This window comes from Triturus cristatus, chromosome 8 (genome assembly GCF_964204655.1).
Source record: "Triturus cristatus chromosome 8, aTriCri1.1, whole genome shotgun sequence".
NCBI lineage: Eukaryota > Metazoa > Chordata > Amphibia > Caudata > Salamandridae > Triturus > Triturus cristatus.
In genome coordinates this window covers 31315561-31341577 of record NC_140591.1, presented here as the reverse complement: position 1 = coordinate 31341577, position 26017 = coordinate 31315561, and the positions used below count along the sequence as shown (strand labels likewise).

General features: G+C 44.6%; 1 protein-coding gene across 1 annotated transcript in view; it reads right to left on the bottom strand.

The window, feature by feature from the left end:
- Window positions 1-17575: 17575 nt before the first annotated feature.
- Window positions 17576-26017, bottom strand: part of LOC146799888 (uncharacterized) — a 29762-nt gene continuing 21320 nt past the window's right edge. The window contains exon 2 of the mRNA XM_085620823.1: window positions 17576-20013. Within this exon, the coding sequence (XP_085476949.1) occupies window positions 17925-18866 (942 nt within the window). The 5' untranslated portion in view covers window positions 18867-20013 and the 3' untranslated portion in view covers window positions 17576-17924. The remainder of the gene's footprint in view (window positions 20014-26017) is intronic.

Genomic DNA, 26017 nt, shown 5'->3' with positions numbered 1-26017 from the left:
ATAGTCACAAAATTCATATAAGTTTGCAGTTTAATTAGTGCTACAGTTTGAAATTTCATTTAAACGTTCCATATTATCGAAGAATCAGAAAAAGGCTAAACCCCTGGTCATGAAGTCCAACCATTGATATAATTTTAGGAAAGAGAGCAAAACATGAATCGAAGGAAAGGTTCCTAAATCTCCCACACTAAACTGCCTAACATAAACTACACTCAAAGCCCTCTAACCTTCTTACCCTGGCCTCCTCGTCGGAAAAACTCCACCCAGGCAAGTGTTGCGAAAGATCTCGAACCTTAGAGGTCTTCTACATTAATCCTCCTAGAATAGGTAGCATCCAACAGCGTATCAGCATCACCTGCTCTCGGCATAGATTCGGCAACTGAACAAATTCCCGCCCCTTTTAGTCCAGTTTTTATAATGTGTTTTCTGGCTCTCTACACTAAAATGTTTCACTCTTTACGTTTCTCAAGATTTGATTGGTTCTGATGACCAGGAACAAGTATCATTTTTAAAGCTCGGTTTCAATCTGTCAGTACAGTGTTCATTCGTAATGGTCATTTCATTACGTGTCACTTTTGTCACTTTCACTTAGTCGATACTTTCAAACCTCCGTTCACACGGGTTACTGCTTCATATTTTAGTATGATGTCTTTGGCAGTCATTATTTTCCTTCATGCAATTTATACAATTTATCATTCTACGTCCTTGTCTTTGAGAGACTTCAATTGTTCATTCACCGCTGGCAACAATATGACTTTGTATCTCCAGATGTCCCTTTACTCGGACTTATTTTGGCAGACACACTGCTGGCTTCTATTCAAGAACACTCGTTTCCTAAAGCACAAATAGGATTTTGCAGAGTTATGAGTACAGACGACAGTAGAACAGTCATGCGCAGGTTTGGTCCAAGACGTTAGGTCATATATTTCTTATTACGCAGATCAGGAAGTAAGGAATCAGCCATCTTGAGACATGGCCATCAGCCAAAACTACGGTAAACAAACACAGAAGAGTATTAATGCAATTAAATTAATTTGAAATAAACCCTTGTGTTTCCCTCCCGACTAATTCCCTTATACCTACCCCAAATATTGTAACCTAGCAAATAAGCAACACTCTGCAAGCTATTAATAAAATAAAACGCGCATGCCATGCAAATATGTGAAACACTCCATGCGTTACATCAAGCACTAAGTTTTTCTCACTACTGCAAGTAGAACGAGCAAGCATGTCACACCATGAGGTAATGAGTTAATAAATTTGATCATTTGCAAAGCCTTTCTCATGTGTTTATGTGATGTTGGTTAAATGGTCACTGCAAACCATGCAATTAGTAGGGTTACCTGTTTTGGGAGAATCTGAGCAGGATATACATACATATTTAATTTCTCCTCGCTGCATCAGGGGTCAAGCGAAAGGGGTATGCCGGAAATGCTCTCCGGCGGCGCACATCTCTCCAGTAGGATAATAGCAGCATCAGGGGCAACAATGGGCGGGGAAGTTATGCACTGAGAAAGATATCTGTAACCATAACAGCCTTGAGAAGCGGGAGGGAGAAAAGGCCTGCTCCACCTGAATCCAAGGTTTCTTGTCAGGATTGTGGTTCCCATCCATGGCGGGGCAGAGTTGTGCCGCCAAAACATAAGCAGATACATTGGAAAACCCTAGGTCACCCTCCGAGACCAGCCTGCTTAATGTTGCGATTGCCACTCTTGGTGACTTACCTCCCCATACAAAGGCCAGCATTTTCGCCGAATATATTTACACGCTGAAGGGGAAAGGGCATGCGTAAAAGTTTGGAGAACATATAATACTTTGGGCATGAAGTTCATTTTTAGACTGTTAATGGTTGACGTTTCCCACTGAAAATCCACATGTCAAATGGGACCCTGCAGGCTGTGCTGGGAGTCAGCAACGCCCACTACCCAGGACTTCGTGAAATTAACTATGAAGCCAAACACCTGAAAGTTCCTACATCAGGGCCGGGACTGTGAAAGTGGGGTTCGTGATAAAACAAAGAATGTTGTCGGCGAACAATGTCAGTTTATGTCCGACACCATCTACTGTCATCCCCGAGATCCGAGGGTTATCCTGTATCTTCACCACTAGTGGTTGCACCTTAAAAGCAAATATGGAGGGAGAAAGTGGGCATCATCGAAAAGGTGCCACACATAAAAAATTACTGGGGAGAAGGAGCCATTAATAGTTAACTGTGCAGTAGGTTTCTGGAAATTAGCCAATATAAACTTTATCATTTTAGGGCCTATATGAATTTTATCCAGAACTTTGGTAAGATTGCACCAGTCTATCCTAGCAAATGTTTTCTCAGCGTCAAAAGAGAGAAGGGCCAAAGGCGGATGTCATCACTCCGCCACCTCCATAAGGGCCACTGCCAATCTGGTATTATCATTGCCGCCTGTCTATTAAGAATGAAGCCTGACTGCGTCAGGGCAACTATCGTTGGCCAAACCTGCAAGACTAGCAACCAGGATGAGGCATACAGCTTCACATCACAGTTGAGAGCGCCAGTCAGTCAGATGAATCTTTGTTTAAGTTAATTAAAACCATAATAAATCCAATAAAATTAAACAGTCTGCAGAGGAACATATAGTGTACATATTAAAACCATTAATTACCATTAATACAGTTTACAGCTTTTGTCGACATCATATCAAGACAGTATTAGCACCAATGTATATACATGTTAGACTTACTGGTTTTCCGCTGAAAAAGGAGGAGAGCGATGGGCCGATAAGAAGGTCATTGTGTGGCTGGCTTCCCAGGTTTCAAAAGAAGTGTTTTTTTTAATTGCTTTTCAGTAAATATAACATTAAAACATTTACATATGTTTGTATCTCAGGTACATTACAATGCATTACAATGCAGCCATAGGAGTAAAAATCAGACAGAATTGCAAGAGTCAGTACGTTTTACATCAGAAATTCGATTGGGACACCAGTGGAAACCATAATTGACAATAGAATTTATGGCGGTATTTGTTCTCCTATGAGGCTCGCTCACTTATTTCGGGGCCAACCTTCCCCAAATCGTGATCAGCAAGACTAGTGCATGGCCCGGTGTGTCCCCTGCGCCTTCTGGCTCCCCCGTCTCCTTCGCAACCAGGTATTGTTGAAATATTCCCCATAAGCCTTTGGGTCGGTTCTGTGGGGGCAATAAATTGTTGTGTGTGTCTGTCTGGGTGTTGCAATATATCATATCTTTAGTCCATTCTTCTATAGTAGGGACTGGCCACCTAGCCCAACGCATTGCCACCCTGCGCTTAGCCAGCAGTAATCTCATAGCCACCAGTCATCGTACGCTCTTGTCAATTTGTTTAACGTACTCCAGCAGTGCGAGAAACTAGTCCGGGGTGAGAGAGAGAGACCTGTAATTTTATTAAGTGTAAGGAAAACCTTCTCCCAGAAGTCTAAGATTTTAGGGCAGTGCCAGGCCACATGTAAGAACCCAGCTTCCCGCTCCGGACAGCGATAATAGACCGCTGTGACGCGTTAGTCATATCTAAATAGCTTGTCCGGCGTATAATATACTCTATTAATATATTTTAAATGGATGAGCCGGTGCTTACCTTTTAATGAAATCCCTCTGGTCACCTTGCAGCAATACCGCCAACTATTGTCGTCAATTGTAAGAACTAAGTCTCTCTGCCAGTCCCGACGAGCCTTCAGTGCATGTGATCTCCTATTTTCTTGTGTGTGACTATAGACCCGTGTCACTAGCTTTGATGGAGTGGGAGTGCGGATAATATAAGTGAGTGCCAGCATCTCTGGTGGTTCTTGCAGGCCTTCGCCTAATAGGTCTTGTAAGGCATGTCTAGCTCTACTATATTGATATTGAGCCAGTGTCGAGGGTTCATGGCCCTCCACTTGTACGTCCTTCCATCCGCGCAGTGCCCCGACCCAAAATAAATCACCCAGCTTGGTGATACCAATTGTCCGGTGCGCTCGAGAGACCTCCCTCTCTCTACCTGTCAGGAACCAGGAGCACCAGTCTAGGGGGATCAGTGAAGAGTACAGAAGCGCTCCCGCCTGTCTATCCAGAAGATTTCGCCAGCTGTGAATGGTAGAGCTTAGTGAGTCTAGGGTACTGTGTTTTCTGACCAGAGAGTTAAATAGTACCTGCGGAAGAGTAGCAGGTTCGGCGGTGTCCCTCTCTAGATAAAGATGTGGTAGGGTCTGCAGGCCATGTATCCAGCCGTAGGCATGTGTGCTCTCGGCTGTTCTATAATATAGTTCAATATCTGGGGCATTAAGGCCCCCATTGAGTATGGAAAGGTGAGCGTTTCCCACTTCACCCTGGGTTGTTTACCAGCCCATGCTGATTTAATCAATAGCGATCGAATAGTACTAAAGAAATGTGCCGTCAGCAGCATTGGGATATTTTGAAAGAGAAATAAAAATCTCAGGAGGGTGATCATTTTCACAAGGGAAATCTTCCTGATTAGAGAGAGAGGCAGATCCATCTAGCAACATCCTCCTCCAGCTTGTGAAGAGCCTTCCCATAATTATCAGTCAACATAACCGCAGGGTCGGTGTGTACGGTATTCCTAAATAACGGACAGTCACTGGTCCATTGTAAGGAAAATTCTAGATTAGTTGGAAGCATGGCTGGCGCTAAGGGAATAATTACAGATCTGGCCTATTGGACCTTAAGGTCAGATAATTGCCCAAATCGGACCAACTCAGTGAGGACTGGTGTGAGCTGTCTCTTGGGATACCTAATATAAAAGAGCATGTCATCAGCGTAGGCCGAGACGTTCAAATGGTAGCCTGGGAAGCGCACTCCTCTATGCCTATGGTACTCATGCAGTGTGCAGATCAGGGGTTCTGCAACCAAGGCATACAGCAGGGGAGATAGAGGGCATCCCTGGTGGGTACCCCTAGAGACTGGTATGGGAGATGTAACTCTGTTACCCAATCCGATTCTAGCTACTGGGGCATTCTATAATACCGACACCAACCGAAGTAAGACATCTACCACTCCAATGTGCCCGTAGCACTGCTTTTATAAACAGCCACTCCACAGAATCAAATGCTTTTTCAGAGTCTAAAAAGACTGCTGCAGCTTTGACTTCTGGGTTCATGTTTTGGATGGCACAAAAGACAGTCCGGAGGTTGTAAGTGAGGGTGCGTCCTGGGGCAAAGCCTGCCTGTTCTGGGCCCACTAACGAGACCTGCGGGGCCAATCGGTTTGCTAGGATTTTGGCAGAGTTCTGCATCTACATTTAACAAGGATAAGGGCCTGTATGATGAACAATCATTCGGGGACTTCCCCGTCTTGAGGAGTGTATGGATCATGGCTTCCCTCATGGATGGGGGCATCATTTGGATTTCGAATATTTCTTCTAATCGAGAGACTAGGTGAGGCATAAGTAGCTCTTGGTAGGCTTTGTGAAACCTACTGTTAGCCCATCTATGCCAGGAGCGCTCCCGGCGTGCATAGATTTAAGCGCTGCCCGGATTTCACTGGGCTAAAGAGGGGCCATGAGATGCTCTTTGTGGGAGTCGGTGAGCCATGTCATTTGGATGTGTTCCAAGTATTCTTTCGCAGCGTTGTTGTTTGGGGTTAACCGTGATGTGTATAAATCGGTATAATATCTGTGAAATCTTTCAGCTATGCTTGACGTCTCGTGAATCCGGGTCTCATCCTAGTTTTTAATTTCTATAATCATGCATGTCTCCCTTTTAGGGCACTGTAGGCTCGCTATTGTGGCCCCAGGGCGCTCGCCCTTCCCATAAATTCTGGCAGTAGCATATTAACCTCACTATCCGCTGCGTCGTGGTACTCATCAAGGGCTATTTTAATGTCCTTTAGTAGCCTAGTGTCCCCTGTCCTCAAATGTGTGTTCCAAGTATGCTCTTTTTCTAATCTGGATAGTCTGACTTGTATGGAGCATAGCACTCCTGCGTGTTTTGAAATAGCCATCCCTCTTATGTACACCTTAAATGCCTCCCAGACCGTTGAGAAAAATGAAACTGAGCATATATTATCTTCAAAGAATCTACATATGGATGTGGCTATCTCCGCTCGAAAGACTGGGTCCAGCAGAGAGTATGGGGGGAACCTCCAAGTGAAGGGAGAAAAGTGTTCAGTGCACAGTTCCAAATATTACCGGGGAGTAATCTGAAACTGTTCTTGAGAGAGGCTCACAAGAGCCGACCCAGGTAAGGAGACTCCTAAATATCAGCCAGTAATCGATCCTGGAGTGTGTGTTATGGGGGGCGGAGTATAAATCCTGGTGTAGCATGGGAGCGCTGCCGCCACACATCCAGCAAACCTAACTGTCATTAGCAGAGGGCTGTCTAGTCGGGCCCTCAGAGCGTTCTCGGAGAGGGTCCAATATACAATTGAAGTCGCCTCCCAAGATCTGCAGAAGATCAGTTTTCTTAAATAAGCAGGAGCATAATGTATGATAAAACTGAGGGTCGTCGTGATTGGGGCCATGAATGTTCACTAGTTTCACGTTTATCCCTTCTTTATGGCATCTAGTGATGACAAATCAGCCATTAGGGTCTACTTCTGCGTCTTGTAGTGTGATGCCTCACTTAGAGTTAACCTATGTGAGGACACCTCTGGCGTGCGAAGTAAACCCAGCGGTATAGTATTGTCCTTGCAGTCCCTTGGGGTGAGCATATAACTATTAGGGGCCAACTGCGTTTCTTATATCATCGCTACATCAACCTAATGTCTTTTTAAATATGCCACCACCTTGTGCAACTTTCTATGGTCATTCAGACCGAGGACATTCCATGTTGAGAATATTACTCTGTTTTTGTTTTGAGGTGTCTAAGCCAACAAACAAGTACCCTTCGAGATCGAATGAGAACATTTTGACCGTGGAACCCCCCCACCCAAGCTATGCCTTCCCCAGCAGGGCATTGTCTACATTCCACCCCGCCCACCCATAAAACAGACACGCCCCTAGTGCAGTGAGACAAACAATTCCAATAACAAGGTTTTAACAGACGTTTTATATGAGATTCTAACATAGTATCAGTGACCACCCCTGATGATAAAAAACAAATTAAAGATTTGTACAAGGGGCTCAATCAAGACAGATGTAGGCTTTGCAGAATGTGGCGGTATAACCATCGGGCCAGGGGCCTCGCGTGAGGATATGTTACTAATCGACTCTCAACTCGTGCGGGTGATATTGTCCTCTAGGATCTGTAACTATTTCGACCTCCTTGTAGCTGAGAGCCAAGCTGTTGGGCCTGGTACGGGAGTGGTTACCCAAAAAAAATAAAAAATCTCGAGAGAATCTCCTCTGTCTCATGACGAAGGACATCTTTCTCATCTGCAATCTCTACAACATAGTTACGGGTAGAGTGAACGTGCAATTCATGTACTAAAAGTCTGTCCCCCTTATCCCCTTCTTCATAAAAGGTTTGATTAACATAAAGCAATATTTTGCCTGCCGTTTTCATTGAGATGTTCGAGTTTGACACGTGCTTGGTGTAAATCCCGTAATGCTCTGTGACTACCCCCTCTTGATGACACGCCTCTGCCTACAGTATTGGAGTCTCCAATTCTTGTTGGCGGAGTTTGTTCGTGCATCCAAGGGCTGTTGAGTGAGAGATAAGTTCCCCTCTAAAATGCGCCTTTGCTGTGTCCCAGAGGCTCGCAGGTACTACATCCCCCATACCATTCTTGGGAAAAATATTGGTCAATGGTATCCTTAATGTGATCACGAAGGGCCGGGGCCCAGAAAGCAACGTCATTATGGATCCATGGCTGAGGTAACGAGTGTTGTGGAACCACTAGCCTAAGAGTTAACTAGACCAGGGCATGATTGGAGAGAACACCAGCATCAATTTTGGTGTCTATTAAACTAGGAAATAAGGACCAGGATATCAAAAAGTAGTCAAGTCTCAAACAGGTTCTGTGGAAGTTTGAAAAAAATGTGTAATGAAGCTCTTGGGTATGATGATGATACCAAACATCAGACAAAGTCGGGACACCCTAAGTCTAGGCTGGAGGCGGGTGAGGCATATCCCGAAAATGAGACCGATCTAGGTTCTGGTCCAACAAGATATTGAAGTCCCCTCCCAAAACAACTTCACCTCTATGGAAGTTGGAAACACGTGGAAAAAAAAAAAAATCAGAATATAATTCATCCCTGCCTTCATTTGGACCATAGAGTGACACAAGGGACAGTTCTGTGGGACCGGAGGTACCACGTATGCCTGTCGATTCTCGATATCCCTGTATGTGCTATCTAGAGTAAAGGAAAGGTCCCTGTGGAGTAGAATGGCCACCCTACTTAATTTACAGGTATATCAAGAGTGGAATTGTGTAGGATATCAATAGGAGCGGAGACATTTAGTGTCAGCCCGCGGAAGATGTGTCTCCTGTAATAGCGGCACATCCACCTCCTTATGGCAGAGCCAAGTTATCAATGCCCTTCGTTAGAGTATTGAGGCCTTGAATATTAAGGGATACGATATGTAATGAGGTCATGTAATATTATAGGTGTAGTCTCCCAATAGTACCTTGGAAAAGCGGTGCATGTGTGAGTCTTGCAGGTTAGGAAAATGTGTCATCTACAAATGTGTCAACAAAAACAAATAAAAAGCATATTTAGCAATAACTGACAAGGACGGCTCCTATTGGCAAGAGGGGCCATGGACTGCCAATCAGGAGACAAGCAAGTATTACATTGAAAAAAAGGTCAAAAAACATAATAACGAACCATAATAATGAAATTTGAAGATAGAAGAGACAATTGAGCAGTCGCACAGTGGGGGTGAGCTCATAACAAGACCTTTGCCGGTCCCTCCTCATAGCAATCATAACAGCAAACAAAACAAACAGTTGTTGGCGAAAGAGGAATAAAAAACATGTCCCCTCCGTCCTCCCACCAGGAACATCATTAAAACAACCGCAAAAAAGGAAGCAGTCAATGCATTGACCATGAAGGCAAGCATTCAAGGAGGCAAGTCATCATCAGAGGAGCAAGGTTGTTGTTCCTTGGCCATCTGCCGTTGTTTGGGTTTTTCGCATTAGTTTGATGGGAAAGCTGGAAGTGGCAGCCATCCCCCCATCAACCAAAGCAAGATCACGCAATTCCACAGATTAGTTTGCATCAGATGGGGGTGCGTGGGGGCCAGGCGGAGCGCCTTGCAAACCGCCTGGGGTGTATATGCAGAAATCTGTTTCTCCTGGTGGGTGAAATGGATACAGAGTGGAAAGCCCCAACGATATGGAGTCTTGGTGCATTGCAAATATTGAGCAATGTTCTTGAATTATTTATGACGTGCTTAAGTGTGTTCTGAGACATCTTGGTATTGAGTCACCTTGAAAGAGAATTGGTTCCTGCTGAAGTGTAGCCCATAAAATCTGCTCCTTTTGTTGAAAGTAATGTGCCAGGGTCAGGGTGTATGGAGCCAAATTATTTTGTTGCAAATGCGATCAGAAAGTTGTAGGAGATGGGCAAATAGGGTCTGAACATGGGATTCAAGATCTGCAGGTGAGATGGAAGCTGCCAGACCCCAGACATGATTAGAGCGAGTCTCTAGGAAGTCTAATTTGTCCTGCAAGGTAAGTTGCCACCTCTCTAATTTTTTGATTCGGGCCAGCCTGTCCATGTTGTCCAAAATATGATCAGCCACTGTCTACTCCACAGCAGTTAGGCATGCATTTGTCTGGCGCAAGGATTGCTCCAAATCGGAGATGGCCCTCATGAAATCTTGGTACAGGGAGGTGAGATCCTTACCAAATTCAGTGAGGGGGAGCTTGATGTCTTCTTTAGTCGCAGGAGTGTGTGGATCTGGGATCACGCACAATGCTAACAGATGGCTTTGAGAAGCAGCCTTCGCCAAACAAGGTGGATAAGGCTTTTGGAGCATGTCGCAAATAGAGGAGAGGAGGAAAGCTGTGGCTTGGTTTTATGTGCTGCCATCTCCGAAGGTCGCTTGCACGGGAAGCGGAGGCTTCTGTTGTAGTCTGCTTTTGTGACGTTTCCACTAATCAGTAGAAACTGTGCATTTGAGGACGACAAACTTAGGATGGTGCCAGACTGATTCCATGCACCTCTGAAGGATAGGTTGTCCCCTGGACAGTGCCATCATTAGCCCACCTAGACAGGGAGCGAACAGTTCTGGCAACTACTGAACATGACAACCCTGTCCCCCTCAGGAATCGTGATAACAGGCCTAGAAACTTTCGCTCAGTCACTCGTGCTCTTTTGCTCAGAGAAATATACAAAGAATACATAAAGGGACGTTTTCCAATATTTATTGAACCGTAGTGATTCTTGTACAGAAAATATTTACTGCAATGATGAACAGACAGAAGCAGACAAAAGTTATAAGTGTTCAAGACAGCGAATAAAACGAAGAGTTTCACCATCTTGCGGAGACAACTTATACATGCATGCATATGCAACAATATAACAATCTAGCATACTCCTGCGATGCAAACCCTAACCTACGGTTCAAGCGTATGAATGTGTATTCTGCCCCCAACAAAAACTTCTGGATGATTTAACCCTTAAACAGGTGGGTGAGAGTGTAGGACCCCGTCTTGTTCATGAACTGGACACCCCTCACTGAGATGTCAGTCAGCTGCTGGGCGAAAGCTTCAGCATGTAGGGACCCCTCGAAGTCAGCAGAAGTGTCTCCTCTGATTATACAATGCCAAGGCAGCACGATAGTGTTCTCACAAAGTTCGTGTTAGCAAGGTCGGCGTTTCCAAGAAACTAACCCTAGAGTCATGAATGTAAATGTGTGTTAAAAGTCGATGTGACAAAGTGAAGACAACTTTAGGAAAGAACCGTGTACATGTAAAATATCAATATTACCTACCAGATCTAACTCTGGCACATGACACCCACTCCTCATACATAGGTCGTCTCAGAAGCCATCTAAAGGAAACTAATCCAGTCACTAAACATGCATCAGCTCATATAATGGAACATGCTAAAAATGTTATACGATAAAACAGAATAAAATTGCTTTTAAAATAGTAATAAATCAGGCACTCATGCTATTTGGAGGCCCACAGCAACAAAAAAGCCAATAGCTGTTTAAAACATATAAAAGTAATAAAAAAATGTAAGTCAATTTAAAAGGAATTTAGCAGTTAAAAACAGGCCGAATAAAAAGTTCCCACCACACGGACAGCCAAATGTTTACATGTTACACGAAACACTGCTGTTTCCAGCATCCCAGACGATGATCCCAGATTCACACCTTGGAGCAGATTGATAGACAAAATATGTTTCCATCCATCCCCCACAACAGACGCTGGGAGAGGGAATACAGCCACTTGATGTTCCGGTGAAACAAAGCACTAGGTGCAGAGGCAACCAAGGGAAGCTCATAGAACACAGTCAGGAGCAATGGAATCCTCAGGGGACTGCTGCACAAATGGACATTTAATGGGCCCACTTGTACCTGTATGTACAAAGGTTCAACCAATTGCAACCCCAAGCACACGTCCAGGGCACACTTGTAAGTGCATAAGAGGCAGCCGAACACAGGCTGTACGCAATGAAGCCATACAGGCTGAAAAGACAGGAACCAGTGCTCATCCAGTTCTCGAAGCAAAGGTGCACCAAATAAATACACCATACGTTCACGGCACAACAGGATGAGAGACAGTGGCAGCTCCATTTGATCTTGGACTGGGACATACATTGCGGAGTAATAATATTAAAAGCAATATCCCTGCAACCAGAAGCAGGACCAGCGGATAATCTTCAAAGATACTTCAGAGGACGGAGTGGATAAATGATGGAATAACTCCAAACACCATCTGGAAGGTGCTGACCAACCCAGAGCTAAAGCTCCTGAAAAACCCTTCAAATCCAGTTGCACTAGACATGCCAAAAATACGATGGAATTACTCCCTAAAATGTCGTGGTAAGATGGTACATAGAAGAGCCTGTACCTACAAACGTTGCTAAGATTAATTGATGGTCACAGCGTATCCTTCCTAACTACATCAGCAGGCGAAAACAGACTGGTGTACAACAATGGAAGACACGGTCACCACATAAGCAAGCCCTGGTTTCATCCCACAGCAACCTTGAGCGTTAAACATCAGGTAACTCATATTCAAGAGTAATCTGCAAGTCAGACGTATCATGGCCACCAGAGACCCATTCAAGTAGCGAGACAGGTTCGCCACAGACGCATTGCATGTCCCGTGCATCAAAATGTCCTTGCATACTAGGAACCCACTTAAAGTATTCTCGCAGTCTAAGCCACTGAAAAAAAAACTTTTGTATCCTTATTCCAGCACCCGAAACAGACAGAAACAGAGGAAAGGTATAGTAAGTGTCAAGACCTATATCTCCAGTAAGGTGCACGCCTGCACGTTCACAGTGCCCAGCTCCCCTGCAAGAGCGCACAGCGGATTACAGGCATTGAGAGAAAGACTTCCCCAGCTGCTCATTTAAAAAAAAGAATGCAGCAGCATGGAAGGAAGCTTTCTCTTCATGCGCGCGCTGCAAAACGGGAATCCAGTTAAAACGAGATCCTGCTGGGGTCCCAACAGTATTCTGAAGGGACTTCTCAGGCTGGCAGTGTGAGGAGGCTGCTGTCAAATAAATTAAATATGCTAATGCATTTAACACCTTACAAGCCCTGTTGCTCGGTCCCTTTGTTTGAAAGGACATGACGAGGTGTTAAATGCATTAACATGTGAACAGGCTGCATGGGAGACACAGGTTCAATGGTCTTGTAGGGTTAAAAGGCTGGTCTTACAGGCCTTTGTTTTTAGCTGTTTGTGGCCTGTTTTATGGGCTGGTGGGCCGGTTTTTACTGTGGATTTCCCGGATATTATCGCAAGCACTACCTGCAGTATATACACATACATGGCGTGTTCCATACCTTGAAAGCACAAACTGTTTTTCTGTACACATTCAAAACCGCCCTATTTTGCAACTACGGGACACTTTTTAGCTGTCTCAATCACTAATTGAGGCAACTTGCTGCCCAGGCCAAACCTGAAGGCACATGCATGACTACAGTAACTAGCATTGGCAAAGCCAATAGTTTCACTTAAGCAAGATCTACTGGCTTTGTCAATGTTTTATTAGATAGCCTGCACAGCAGCACAGGTTTAAAGTGAGGGAAAAAAGTGCAATGACGCAGCCAACAGTGACCTCGTCATAGCACTTTTTTTTCCCCTTTTATGCCATGTTGCATAGCATATGCAGTATATCTAAAAAAGCATTGACAAATCCAAATAAATCTTAGGTATGCAAGTGGTATTTGGCTTTGTTTAATGCTTTTTTGGCAGACAGGAGATTGGAGGGGGGCATAACAGAGGGAAGCCACGCATCATTTGCCATGTACGCCATTACAACACATACGCTTTTACCACACAAGGTAAGTGTAGTTAAGGTATGTATATATTATTTTTGGGTGAAGGGGTAGTTTGGGCATTGGATTGGATTGGATGTGCATTTGTAGAGCGCGAATTGCTGCCCGGAGGCGTCCAAGAACTGGGAACACCATGGATCCGCACAGTGGCCCAGGAGGGGAGAGAATGGGGGTTAATTAGGCTGGATGAAATAAAAAGGTTTTCAGCTGTTTGCGGAAGGCCGTGAGATTGGGGTTGGCTCTGAGATGCAACGGGAGGGCGTTCCAGGCCTTGGCAGCATTATAAGAAAATGTCCTACCTCCGGATCTGGATCTTTTAATTCTGGGAGCCATTGCAAGGAAAGTCTGACTAGAGCGTAGGCTTCTGTTGGGCATGTAGTGGGTAATTAGGTCCCGCGTAATCCTGGGGCCAGTGTTCCAGAAGGCCTGGTGTGCTATGCACATAGCTTTAAACATAACTCTCTGGCGCACCGGTAGCCAGTGAAGGGTAACCAGTCCGGCCCTCACTGACTGTCTGCGGGGGAGGTAGAGTAAAATGCGTGCTGCGCAGTTCTGGACTGTCTGAAGCCTTCTCAGAGTGGATTCAGGAGCACCAAGATAGAGAAAATCAAGGAGTGACTGAATTAGACCTTGTACGGCTGCTTGTTTGGTTTCCAGGGGGAGGAGAGGGAGAATTTTCTTTAGCATCCTCATGATACCAAAGCATGTGGCTGAGAGTTTTGTGGCTTGTACATTAAAGGACAGAGATCTGTCCAGCCAAACTCCGAGACTCTTGATACTGTTTTTGGGAGGCGGCCACAGGGAGGCTGAGATCCGGGGGGCCTAAGTGCATAAGCTCAGTTTTGTCCCCATTCAATTTTAAGGACGATAGGGACATCCAGGTCTTCACTTCCTCCAGGCACTCTCTGAGCCCACCCCGAGCAGGTGGATTGGCTTCCTGCGTCAGGGAGACCACCAGCTGCGTGTCGTCCGCATAGGAGATGATCTTAATCCCAAATGGGCGGACGACATCAGCCAGTGGCCTCATGAACAGGTTAAAAAGTTCAGGGCTTAGAGAAGAGCCCTGGGGGACTCCGCAATTCAAAGATCTGCTGGTGGACACAGACTCGCCTTCGAACACACGGAAGGATCTGTCCTCTAAGAAGGACTGGAACCAAGACCAGGCTTTATCCTTAATCCCGGCCTGGGACATGCGGTACAGCAGAGTGTCATGGCTGACCGTGTCAAAGGCCACGCCGAGATCAAGGAGGATCACTGCCACTGATCCTCCTTGATCCAGGATTTTTCTGGCTTCCTCGGTAACCATGAGGAGGGCGGTCTCGGTCCCATGTTTTGGTCTAAAGCCCGTCTGGGTGGAGTCCAGTAGGTGGTGATCTTCCAGGAAGTTTATTAGTTGCTGATTTATATATTTCTCCAGGATCTTGCTTGCCCATGGGAGCAGGGATATGGGGCGGTAGTTGCTCAGGTTGGTAGGGTCCAAATTAGGCTTTTTCAATAAGGCTCTGACCATAGCCTGCTTCCATACGGTCGGGACCGTGCCAGAAGAGATGGAGGCATTTAAAACCTCCCTAATAATAGGCAGAGTGGTCTGCGAGGCTGCCATTATTATGTCTGGTGGGGCAGGGTCATCAGGGGATCTGGATTTTACTTTCCGTGCTAAGGGTTCAAGAGTAGCGAGATCCAAAGGGAGGAAGTGAGTCAGCGTGGGTAGATGTTGACTGGAGGGGGGGGCCGCGGGATGGAGAGGGGGGGCTGAGGGAGTAGGGTTTTTCGGGGGAAAGGCAGAGTAGATAGAGCTTATTTTCTGATGAAAACATTTGGCGACATTATTGCAGTGGGTGGTGGACTTGTCCGCCTGCAGGCTAGGGGGCTGTTTAGTTAGTTTTTTAATAATTTGGAAAATTTCCTTGGGGCATAGGATGGCAAGGGTATTTCTGGGTTAGGGTTGGGTAGGAGTATAGGGTGGTAACGGTGTTTTAGGCTATAGGGGTGAGTAGGGGCATAGGATAAGGGTATTTTTAGGATTTAGGGGTGGGAAGGGGTATAGGGTGGCAAGTGTTTTTTTAGGCTATAGGGTTGTAGTGTGGTAAGGGCATTTTTATGATTAGGGGTGGGTAAGCTTAAGGGTCTTGTGGCTATTTGTAGGGGTTAGTATGGGTGCTAAGGGTATTTTTAGGGCCTAGGAGTTTTAGGGTTCAAGATTAAGTATGTTATGGGGTGGTGAAGGCAATTAAAAAAGGGGGGATGTGGGGTTTCCCTTCGACTAACATAAAAAAATATAATTCAGCAAAAAATGGGGGCGTGGTCTCCCCTAAATAAGAAAAATAAATAAACAATTTAAAATATTATATATATATATATTCATACATACGCACACACACAGACACAGCAGGAGGAGAGCAGGTGGGCAAGCAACACAAGGGAGGTGCAGGCGCACATGGCCTTGGCTGTGGTGCACAGAGGACCTTCATTGCCGCCCAAAGGAGAAAAATATTAGAGGGAACATTGGTCAAGACAGTGAATAAAACAGAGTCCCACCAACTTACTGAGATAACTAATATATGTATTACAGTACTCCTACGATGCAAACCCTAACCTATGTGTCTAGGGTGTGAATATATGTTCTGCCAAGAAACCCCCTTATAGATAATCTAACCCCTTTACCTGGTGGGTAAGAGTGTAGGACCCAGCATTGGTCATGAACTAGACACCCCTGATGGAGAGGTCAGTCAGCTGGTGGGCGAAAGCTTCAGCATGTAGGGACCCCTCGAAATCAGCAGAAGTGTCTCCGCCGATGATACTTGGAAACAAAGGGTTATATAAAGAAAAAGGCATTTTAACCTTGGGCCAAGATTGTGATCAGACTGCCATTGTTTGTATTCCACAGATAGCGGTGTCGCCATATGGAGGTACAAACAAACACATTTATATCACGCACGTGAGGTCCTTGTACACAATGCCAAGGCAGTGTCATAGTGTTCTCACAAAGTTCCTTGTGTTAACAAGGTTGGTGTTTCCAAGAAACTAACTTGTGTCACAAATGCAAATGTGTGTCAAAAGTCAATGTGACAAAGTGAAGGCAATTTTAGGACAGAACTGTTTACATGTAAAATGGCACTATTTCCTACTAGGCCTAACTCGGGCACATGGCACTACTACACCTGTGGAGTGGACCAGAGGGGTCTCAGATAGAAAGAGGGTACGTACCAATATGGCAAGGCAATAGAGAGGTCAGTCACGGCCAGAAGAGGAAACAGGGGTCCAGAATGTCCGGAATAGACGAAAAAGATGTATCCCACTGCGCATGGAAATCAACGCTAAGTGAACCCCACAAGTGTCACAACTCTTACATCAAGGCTGCCAGGGAGCGCAAGTCGGTCTGGGGATACTCTCCACGGTCCAGCACAACTTTCACACTGCCCTGCAGCGCTGCACCAAAGGGCCTGTTGTATATTTGGACCCATCTGTCCATGACGTTTTAAGAGGGGGGCCTAACAAAACCCCAAGCCACACAGAGTTACACGGCAGATCACCAAGCGTCTCCATGGTCCATTCACGCCAACCTGGCAGCCCCATCTAATCAACCCGTGCCCAGCAATGTAGGCAGCCCAGGCCAGACACAAATTCTGAGCCGCCACTCATCCTGCACCTTCGTGGCAACAACCAGATTCCAGGGGAAGCACAGAGGTGATCAGAAAGGGCCAGCACGCCCACCTACCAGGTCCGAGGAGCTGGAAGTCCACGGGCAGCACAAGCAGCGTCCGCCCGATGTGACCACAGGGCCGCCGCTCCCCCAGTGCCACATCATCTAATGAGGTAATGAGGAAGGGCAACTCGTCCTGGGGGCTTGTCTCACCAGGCAGCAGCCCTCGGAAGGCTGCAGAACTTCAAAGACTGCACTCGGCCTGGGCCCGAACCGGCCCCAGGGTTGCTGCACAACCAGTCTCCTCACAGGGCCACTGCATACACCCAGCCGGAAAGCCTCCAGGTGGCCGAGCCCTCGGCCACACACAGCATTGCAGCCCCCGCAACAACCAGGAAGGGGGGGGTGTCAGCGGCAGACCCCCAGCCGCCTACTTATGTTCACAACGGCCCAGGCAGCACTCTGCTGGCACCTCAAAACGGCCACCACCAGCCATCGCTCAGGGCGAATCGCCGTCCCCTCCACTCCTTGAATGTACATATGCAATAAGTACTCGGCAAACGCATCTGCTCAGTCCGGTGTCGGGGAGCCCAGAAAGGGGGAGCGAGGTATGGCCAACAGCTAGCCAATTAAGGGGGAATCGGTGGGCCCAAAGCATGGAGCTCAGGAGGGACGCATGCTGCTTGGTCTCTTCACTGGCCACACACTTCGGGATCTTTAATTTTGATGAGTCAATAAAGATTTTATCACATTTAAACTGTAAGATATGGTTCTTCTCCAGTCTGCATTTGCTGAAGGTTTCTTTTAGCTACACTGATTCAATAAAGCTCTTTCCACTTTCACTGCTGTTGTATGGTTTTTCTCCTGTGTGTTCTCTGATCGATCTTTAGATGTGCCGATTCACTAAAGCTCTTGCCACATTTACAACTTCTCTATGGTTTTTCTTCTTTGTGTGTGTGTTGATGGATCTTTAGGGTTCCTGACTGCATAAATGTCTTTCCACATTCACTACATGTGTATGGTTTTTCTCCTGTATGTGTTCGCTGATGGATCTTTAGATTTCCTGAGTGAAGAAAACTCTTTCCACAGTCACTGCATGTGTATGGTTTTTCCCCTGTGTGTATTCGGCTATGTAATTTTAGATTGAATGACTTAATAAAGCTCTTTCCACATTCACTGCAACTGTGCAGTTTTTCACCCGTGTGCATTCGCTGGTGCTTTTTTAAGGTGGTTGATTGATTAAAGCTCTTTCCACATTCAATGCAGCTGTATGGTTTTTCTCCTGAGTGGGTTAGTTCGTGGTATTTTACGTTGGAGAAGGAAGCAAAAGTCTTACCACATTCACTGCATGCGTACGGTTTTTCTCCTGTATGTGTTCGCCGATGAGTCTTTAGGTTTGTTGCTCGAGTAAAGCACTTTCCACAATCACTGCATTTGTATGGTTTTTCACCTGTGTGCGTTCGCTGATGTAACTTTAGACTAAATGAATCAATAAAGCTCCTACCACAATCGGTGCAACTATACGGTTTCTCACCAGAGTGTATTCTTTGGTGGTATTGTAAGGTTTTTGACTGATTGAAGCATTTTCCACATTCAGGGCAAGAGTATGGTTTTTCTCCTGTGTGTATTAGTTGATGGGTCTTTAGATGTGATGAGTGATTAAATCTCTTTCCACATTCACTGCAGCTGTACGGCTTTTCTCCTGTATGTATTAGTTGATGGCTCTTTAAGTGTGAAGAATGAATAAAGCTCTTTCCACATTCACTGCAAATGTATTGTTTTTCCTTAGCATGTGTTTGCTGGTGCAACTTTAGCTTGTTTGAGCTACTAAAGCTCTTTCCACAGTCAATGCAAATGTATAGTATCTCTTCCATGTGTGCTCGTTGGTGCTATTTTAATGTTAATTAGCGAGAAAAGCTCTTATCACATTCACTGCACGTATGTAGTTTTTCTATAGTGTGAGCTCGCTGGTGGCTCTTTCAGCCTGTAGAATGAGTAAATCTCTGTCCACATTCACAGCATTTAAATGGTGTTGCCCTGTGTGTGTTCGCTGATGGCTCTAAGAGTTAGACTCAATAAAGCTCTTTCCACATTCACTGCATGTGTATGGGTTTTGTGTAACATGAATTCACAGAAGGCACTTTACTTTTGCAATCCTAATAAACCTATTTCTGCATTCGCCATATGCTTCTGAGGTTTCCCCGATAAGTGTGATTCTCATAGATCTTTAGCTTTGCTGAGTAAATAAAGCTCTTTCCACATTAACTGCATTTGTAGGGTTTTTCCAATGTGCTCGCTGATGGCTATTTAGATTTGATGACTAACTAAAGCTTTTTCCATATTCATTACAGGTACATGATTTTTTTCCTATGTTGTCTGGTGATTTGTCTATAGGTGTGATGAGTGGGTAAAGATCATTCAACATTGACTGCATGTGTTTGCTTTATCTCCTGTAGGAGTCTTGTAATAACGCTGCAGAACAGATTGCTCATTAGAATTATTTTTACAATCATCCCAACTGAATGGTTTTTGATCGTGTGGTTTGCTGATAACAGGGTTGCATTGTTGAGTGATTAAAATCCTTCTTACAAGCACTGCACAGGTAAGGTTTCGCTTTTCTCTTTGTTTGCGAGTGGACTCTTAGTTGTGATGGTTGATGAACACTCATGTCACATTCACGTGGCCTTTAAAGATCTGCTCTTTTTGGTGGTTTTTATGGTAGAGCCAAAAATAGCATTTACGATAGACTAACAACACAGAATGGTTGTTATCAGCCGAAGGGTGTTACCTGGTATGTCTTAATGGGTTGCGCCAGTGCTAATGTTGTAACTTCATTTTATTCAGATCTTATAGATCTAGTAGAATGGGGGTCCTCAGCCTCTTGAAACCCTTGGATTGTTCTTTTCCTGCTTCTGTTTGCTGTTTGCCATCATTTCGGTCTCTTCTTGAATATAGGATTAATTCCCAGAACTAGGATTTTTCTTCATGATGTTCCCTCTTGTGTATTCATGAATCTGGTTTCTGTGGGTGTAAAGAAAATAGTAATCACTAAATGTATGGGTTACGCCATAACTACAAATCTTTTAGTACATGTACACTTTGTCTCTGATGTCTCTGCCACAGTTAATTACTCTGGCCCACAATTCAGTTCATTGTTTTGATCACTGTGCCACCTGAGAAAGGAACCCTCCTTTTACAAATCAGCATTGTTTTGCGCCCATAGGAACACTCTTATCTGAACTAACAGGCAGGTTTCCTCTCAATAGGCACAGAATCAGCCCCAGAAAGGTGTTTACCTTGTTGGGCTGTGTCAGTGAGGTGTAGCTCAAGTCCTAAAGCAGAGCAAGTCAATTTATTAAATATGTTTCTACTTCAACACATGTATATGTTCGGAAATAATAAGTAGTAAATAAAATGTATAAGATAAAACATCTTACAACAGTAAAGTGAACAGTAGAATCATTCTCAAAACAAAAGACAAAATCCAGAGACTAAATGAGAATTAGTTAGGATCATTTCACAATTTATATCAGTGCATTCATCATCTAATAGAGTGCCCCTTTAATCCCAAGGCACTGTAAGGAAGAACGAAACATTTTAGAGTGTTACTAACAGATGCTACTGTGATCGAGCAGGTACAAAACAGATGCCCAGAATTTGAACATATATTTGATAATGGTGAGTTTATTAGCTTGAAGATAGCACACAAATGGTTTGGCATTCAAGGTGGGCAGTTCTTGGTGTCAACTGCTAGTGCCCTACTGGGAAACAACAGTTACCCGTATCAAGGTATTAAATGGATGGTTGAATGTTTTAATAGGCACTGTGTGCTGGGCTTGATTAAAATATCTAGCAAGCGAAAGATAAGGAGCGAAAGATAAGACAAACTTGGTGCACTAGGCCAAGAACAGCCATACACTGGTGAGAATCCTCAGATCCACAGCTCATTGGAGTATCCAACTAAAAATTCACATGTAGCGCACAAAAATGGGTGCTAAAGTGAATGAGGACCTGGAAAGAGGACACAGAAGATGGCATAATGTGCTGTGTTCCTCAGATATATTACCCTCTAAAACATGAGGGAGTTTGATTATGTAACTGGCACTCTTGCTGCAGAGTACCCTTGTAAATGTTTGGTATAAGTGATTAAGAAATATTGGACTTTTAAAATATCTATTAATGTGTTCAGTTCAGACTCTTAATTTCGGCCACCAGGGTCATAAAAGAGCAATTCATCACACAACAGGATACAAGAAAAGACAATTAAAAAAACATGTTTTCAAAAAGGATATAAAATATATATCTATATACAACTGTGAACGGATATATATAACATATCATTAAAAAAATGGGGTATAACAAAAAATAACCCAGATAGGGCACGTATAAGACAAACTAAGAGTTGGATTGTTAGAAGAGTGTTCGACCTAGGGCTTTCTAATGTAGCACCCACATTGCACCCAAATATTTTGCAACAGAGATGACCAGTGGTAAGGAAGAATCTGATCTGATGATACGGAGGGCATCTTGGATGTTCCGTGCACCTAGTGACCTGCATATTGCTGCAAACCATTTTTGCCGGGTGGATGAGTAGGCTGGACAGGAAAACATAACGTGTGAAATAATTTCTATCTGATAGTCACACGAAGGGCAGGTGCTACCTACTTCACCCTTCCAACCTATGGCAAATTACCTAAGGGGCAGGGTGCCTGTACAAAACTGAAAATAAAGTTTCCTATTCAGTGGGACCGTTATTGCATCCCAGAATAGTTCTCGCCCCCACCGTACCTTGATGTCCATATAGCCGCTTTTCAGCTTAGCAATAGTTGACTTTCAAACGACCTTGTCATCTACAAGCGACCAGGACTTCATTTTGAGCTCATCTTTGGATGGAAAAACAGATGTATTAGATTGATTCTACAGATCATGAAAGCCTAATGAATACAAGGCTGACTTCATATTTCAAAGCCATGGGACGGAGGTCAATTGGTCGGCCTTCATGACAGCCCTTAGGCTATCAGTATATTGTACCAGCTTGGGAGTGGTCCACAAGTGCCTCCAATACATCAATGGGCGTATACAAATTTTGTGTGTAATTGATGCCCTGCAGAGCCGGGAGAGTGCCTTGATTAAAAAAATAAAACACGTTTATATTTTAAAATAAAATCTATACATTCACTGGTAGATCAACAGAAATTAGGAGCTTACTGGTCACCACATAAAACTTAGAATACCTAAACGCGCCACTGAATACAGTTAACGCCAAATGTTGTGTTGAATCAAACCTCTAAATTTTCCAATTCTTACTGTTTTCTATTGCTTTTGTGAATATTATCTATAGTTGAATGAAACCTGAACATAACAAAATTACCAGTGCTTTAAGAGAAACTTTTGAGGAGTACAAAGCACCTGCTTCCTGGTGCATTCAGCGCATTTAAAACTGACATAGAATACCTATAGTGAATTATGCTGGTTACTGGACGTAATATTTTACACAAATGTTCAACTAAAAATTGTGATTAACATGGAACATCTCATTTCCTTTAGAAGCGTGATTACTACAGTGAATGTGCAGAGGGCATGGCTATAGGGCATTCCCTGCTGCAGACTCTAAAAGGGCCCTTGTCAAAGATTCTGGCCTTTTGGTATCCCCAGAATCAAATTCGGCAATTATGAAATCTGACCTGGGAATGGAGAATTAACACACGGATCTGGAAATATATGGTACTTTCCCTGTGGTTCCCCCTAGTTCTGATGACAAATTCACAAACATTTTCCAGCTACTCAGAGAAGGCAATAAATCTCTTTGGGCAGTTTGGTAGGGCGCTATGCTCAGTGAATGCAAAGGATGAGTAGGGTTAGACCCGATGGAGCATTGCATGCTCCCCATGGTGCTTCAGCCGTGAGGTGAGAACCAGATTGTGTTCCTGTTTGCAACCCCTATCCCTGTCCCTGCTGCGGTGTTCCCTGGGGCAACTCTGGTGGTGAATATGGGGTGTTTGTCTCAAGGCCTGAAATTATTAGTTCCAGAGACGCCAAGCTTTTAGTAATCGCCCGCAGTGGTGTCTTTCCACAGTTAATGCTCCTGGAAAAGAAATAATTATACAAAACAGTGATGGATAGAATGCTTGAATGAATATCAGCCACTGGAAATCCCTCAGGCGGCACCACAATCCATCATTATTTTGCACTTCATCCCACCTCAGTTTGTACCCAGCTATGTGCAAATCAGTCTTGCCCCTGCTCCAATATGAGCAGTCCAGGCTGAACTGCCTAGCCAAGTCGTCCCTGAAACAGAACACAAGCAAACCAGGACGGTTCTAGGTTGCCTGTATTCCGGTTCAGGGAGGACCTAACCTGGCACTTCAGGCTGGACTGTTCCCATAAGGCGCAGGGTTAAGACTGATTTTTTTTTTTTTTTAATATCTTTATTGCATTTTATTGTTTCCTGATACAGTAGGTTACAAGCATCATCATATTTCACCTTGAAGATATCACTTGTGCTATGACACCATACATATAATTATGGGCGTTTCCTACCCACAGTTTCAGTGCCAAGGCGCAGGGTTAAGACTGATTTGCACAAGGCTGGGTTCAAACTGAGGTGGCATAGTGGAAAAAAAACATGATGGATTGGGAAGTGGCCCAAGCGATTGCCAGTGGCTGAGATTCATTCAAGGATCCCATCCAACACCTTGTTGTTACTGTATTTGGGCACAGAAAATAAATGACATCACTCATAATGTGTGCCTAAGACTTTAACGCAAATATCCGAGTAGGGTGACAGATTATTCGAGAGAATACAGCTTACTAGCCAAAGCCATTAGGGGACTCTACCTGCAAGTACTAGGATTACTGGTCAGAGAATCCACCATACAAGGGCAGAAAACTAACTCCACCCCCCCTTAAAATGACCTAGACCACAGAGATGCTATGAGGGCACCATGACACTGGAGGAATCCTTGTCCTGGACCCCAACACCACCTAGCTGCTCTAATATACATGGGCCAGTGGGTCAGAGGAGACAAACGGAGACTCCTCCATGCACGCCCGTAGGAAGGTAGAGACCAGAGGAGACAAAAGGAGACTCCTCCATGCACGCCCGTAGGAAGGCAGAGACCAGAGGAGACAAAAGGAAACTCCTCCATGCACGCCCGTAGGAAGGTAGAGACCAGAGGAGACAAAAGGGGGACACCTCCATGCACGCCCGTAGGAAGGTAGAGACCAGAGGAGACAAAAGGAGACTCCTCCATGCACGCCCGTAGGAAGGTAGAGACCAGAGGAGACAAAAGGAGACTCCTCCATGCACGCCCGTAGGAAGGCAGAGACCAGAGGAGACAAAAGGAGACTCCTCCATGCACGCCCGTAGGAAGGCAGAGACCAGAGAAGACAAAAGGAGACTCCTCCATGCACGCCCGTAGGAAGGCAGAGACCAGAGGAGACAAAAGGAGACTCCTCCATGCACGCCCATAGGAAGGTAGAGACCCATCAGCAATTGGTGGCAAAGATCACACTAGTCGAATTTAAGAAAATGACTATCCCCATATCACACTGGATCTTTCCGGGGGGCGTGATGTGTATTAAACCACAGTTATAAACGCTTAGAAAATAGGAAACATGATATTTTTTCATATTTTGAGGACAACTCCTAATCTGAGGTGATTTTGAGAATGGTAACTGAGAGGTAACAGGCTTGTTTTGTTTGAGGACTTATACAGACAATATTGCTCATATTTGTTTTCTGCTCAGTGAAGGGTTTTATGTTAACAATATAATGTCGCTCCTGATATAACAGTTGTTAATTTGGGCCACTTAACTGACCAAAAACATTGGGACATATTGTTCCTATGAATTAATGAGGAGCTGCGCCAATAAAGGTTTAGGTACAAAATTGAAGTTTTAATAATAAGCACCATGAACCAGTCCTCAAGCATAGCACTCAACTCAACCCAGGCTCTAAGCATAGCTCCTAATTCAACCCAGCCTCTAAGCATAGCTCCTAACTTAACCCAGGCTCTAAGCATAGCTCCTAACTCAACCCAGGCTCTAAGCATTGCTGCTAACTCAACCCAGCCTCCAAGCATAGCTCCTAACTCAACCCAGCCTCTATGCATAGCTCCTAACTTAACCCAGGCTCTAAGCATAGCTCCTAACTCAACCCAGCCTCTAGGCATAGCTCCTAACTAAACCCAGGCTCCAAGCAAATCTCCTAACTCATGCCAGAACCCGACAACAACGGACCAATAAATACAAAAAGAGAAGAAAAATAACATTTGTGATGCTGAAAATGTCTAGTTGCCCACTAAATGTGGCTGCTTTATGGGGATAACTGGACACAGCATATTCCCGAGTTTTTGTACATAGAAGCATATTCAACTAATGGCTGGTGTTCAAGGTTAAGAGATGGGTGATATTGCAGTTCTGAGTTGATACCCATGTCTAAAATGGTTAATACATCTTATTACAAACACCTTCCCTTTAAGCAGGAAGAAAAAGCGACTAAATACTTGGATATTATTCTAACCAAAAATGCAAGTTGATTACAGAAAGCTCCTCAACATTGAAAAAAGAGGTAGATTTAGATAGTGCCGTAAGAACAAGAATCCTCTCGATTTCTGACCAATGATTAATATAAAGATGAACTTACTTCCTCAAATGTTTTACATATTCAGAGCACTGTCATTATGGTTCCAATCTTTAGGAATAACTACTTCGACAATTTGCTAAAAAAAAATGTAATACAAAAATAATTTTGCCTTATAGCCTGCTGTAGCGGGCAATTCCGGCTATTAAAGGCCCGCTCCAGCGTTAAAGGTCCGACAAGAAGGCGAGGGTTTTTAACAAAGGAGCTGGACTTTAATAGCCAGTATAGCCCAGCTACGAAGGGCTATAAGGTTATTAGAACATTCTGCCACTAGAGGGCAGAATGTTCTAACAAATAAAACAAAGGCCTCTTTGAGCCTGAGGGGGCTTAAATCCCCTCGGGCTCCGAGAGGCCTTTGGAAAACAACACTGGAATGTTGCT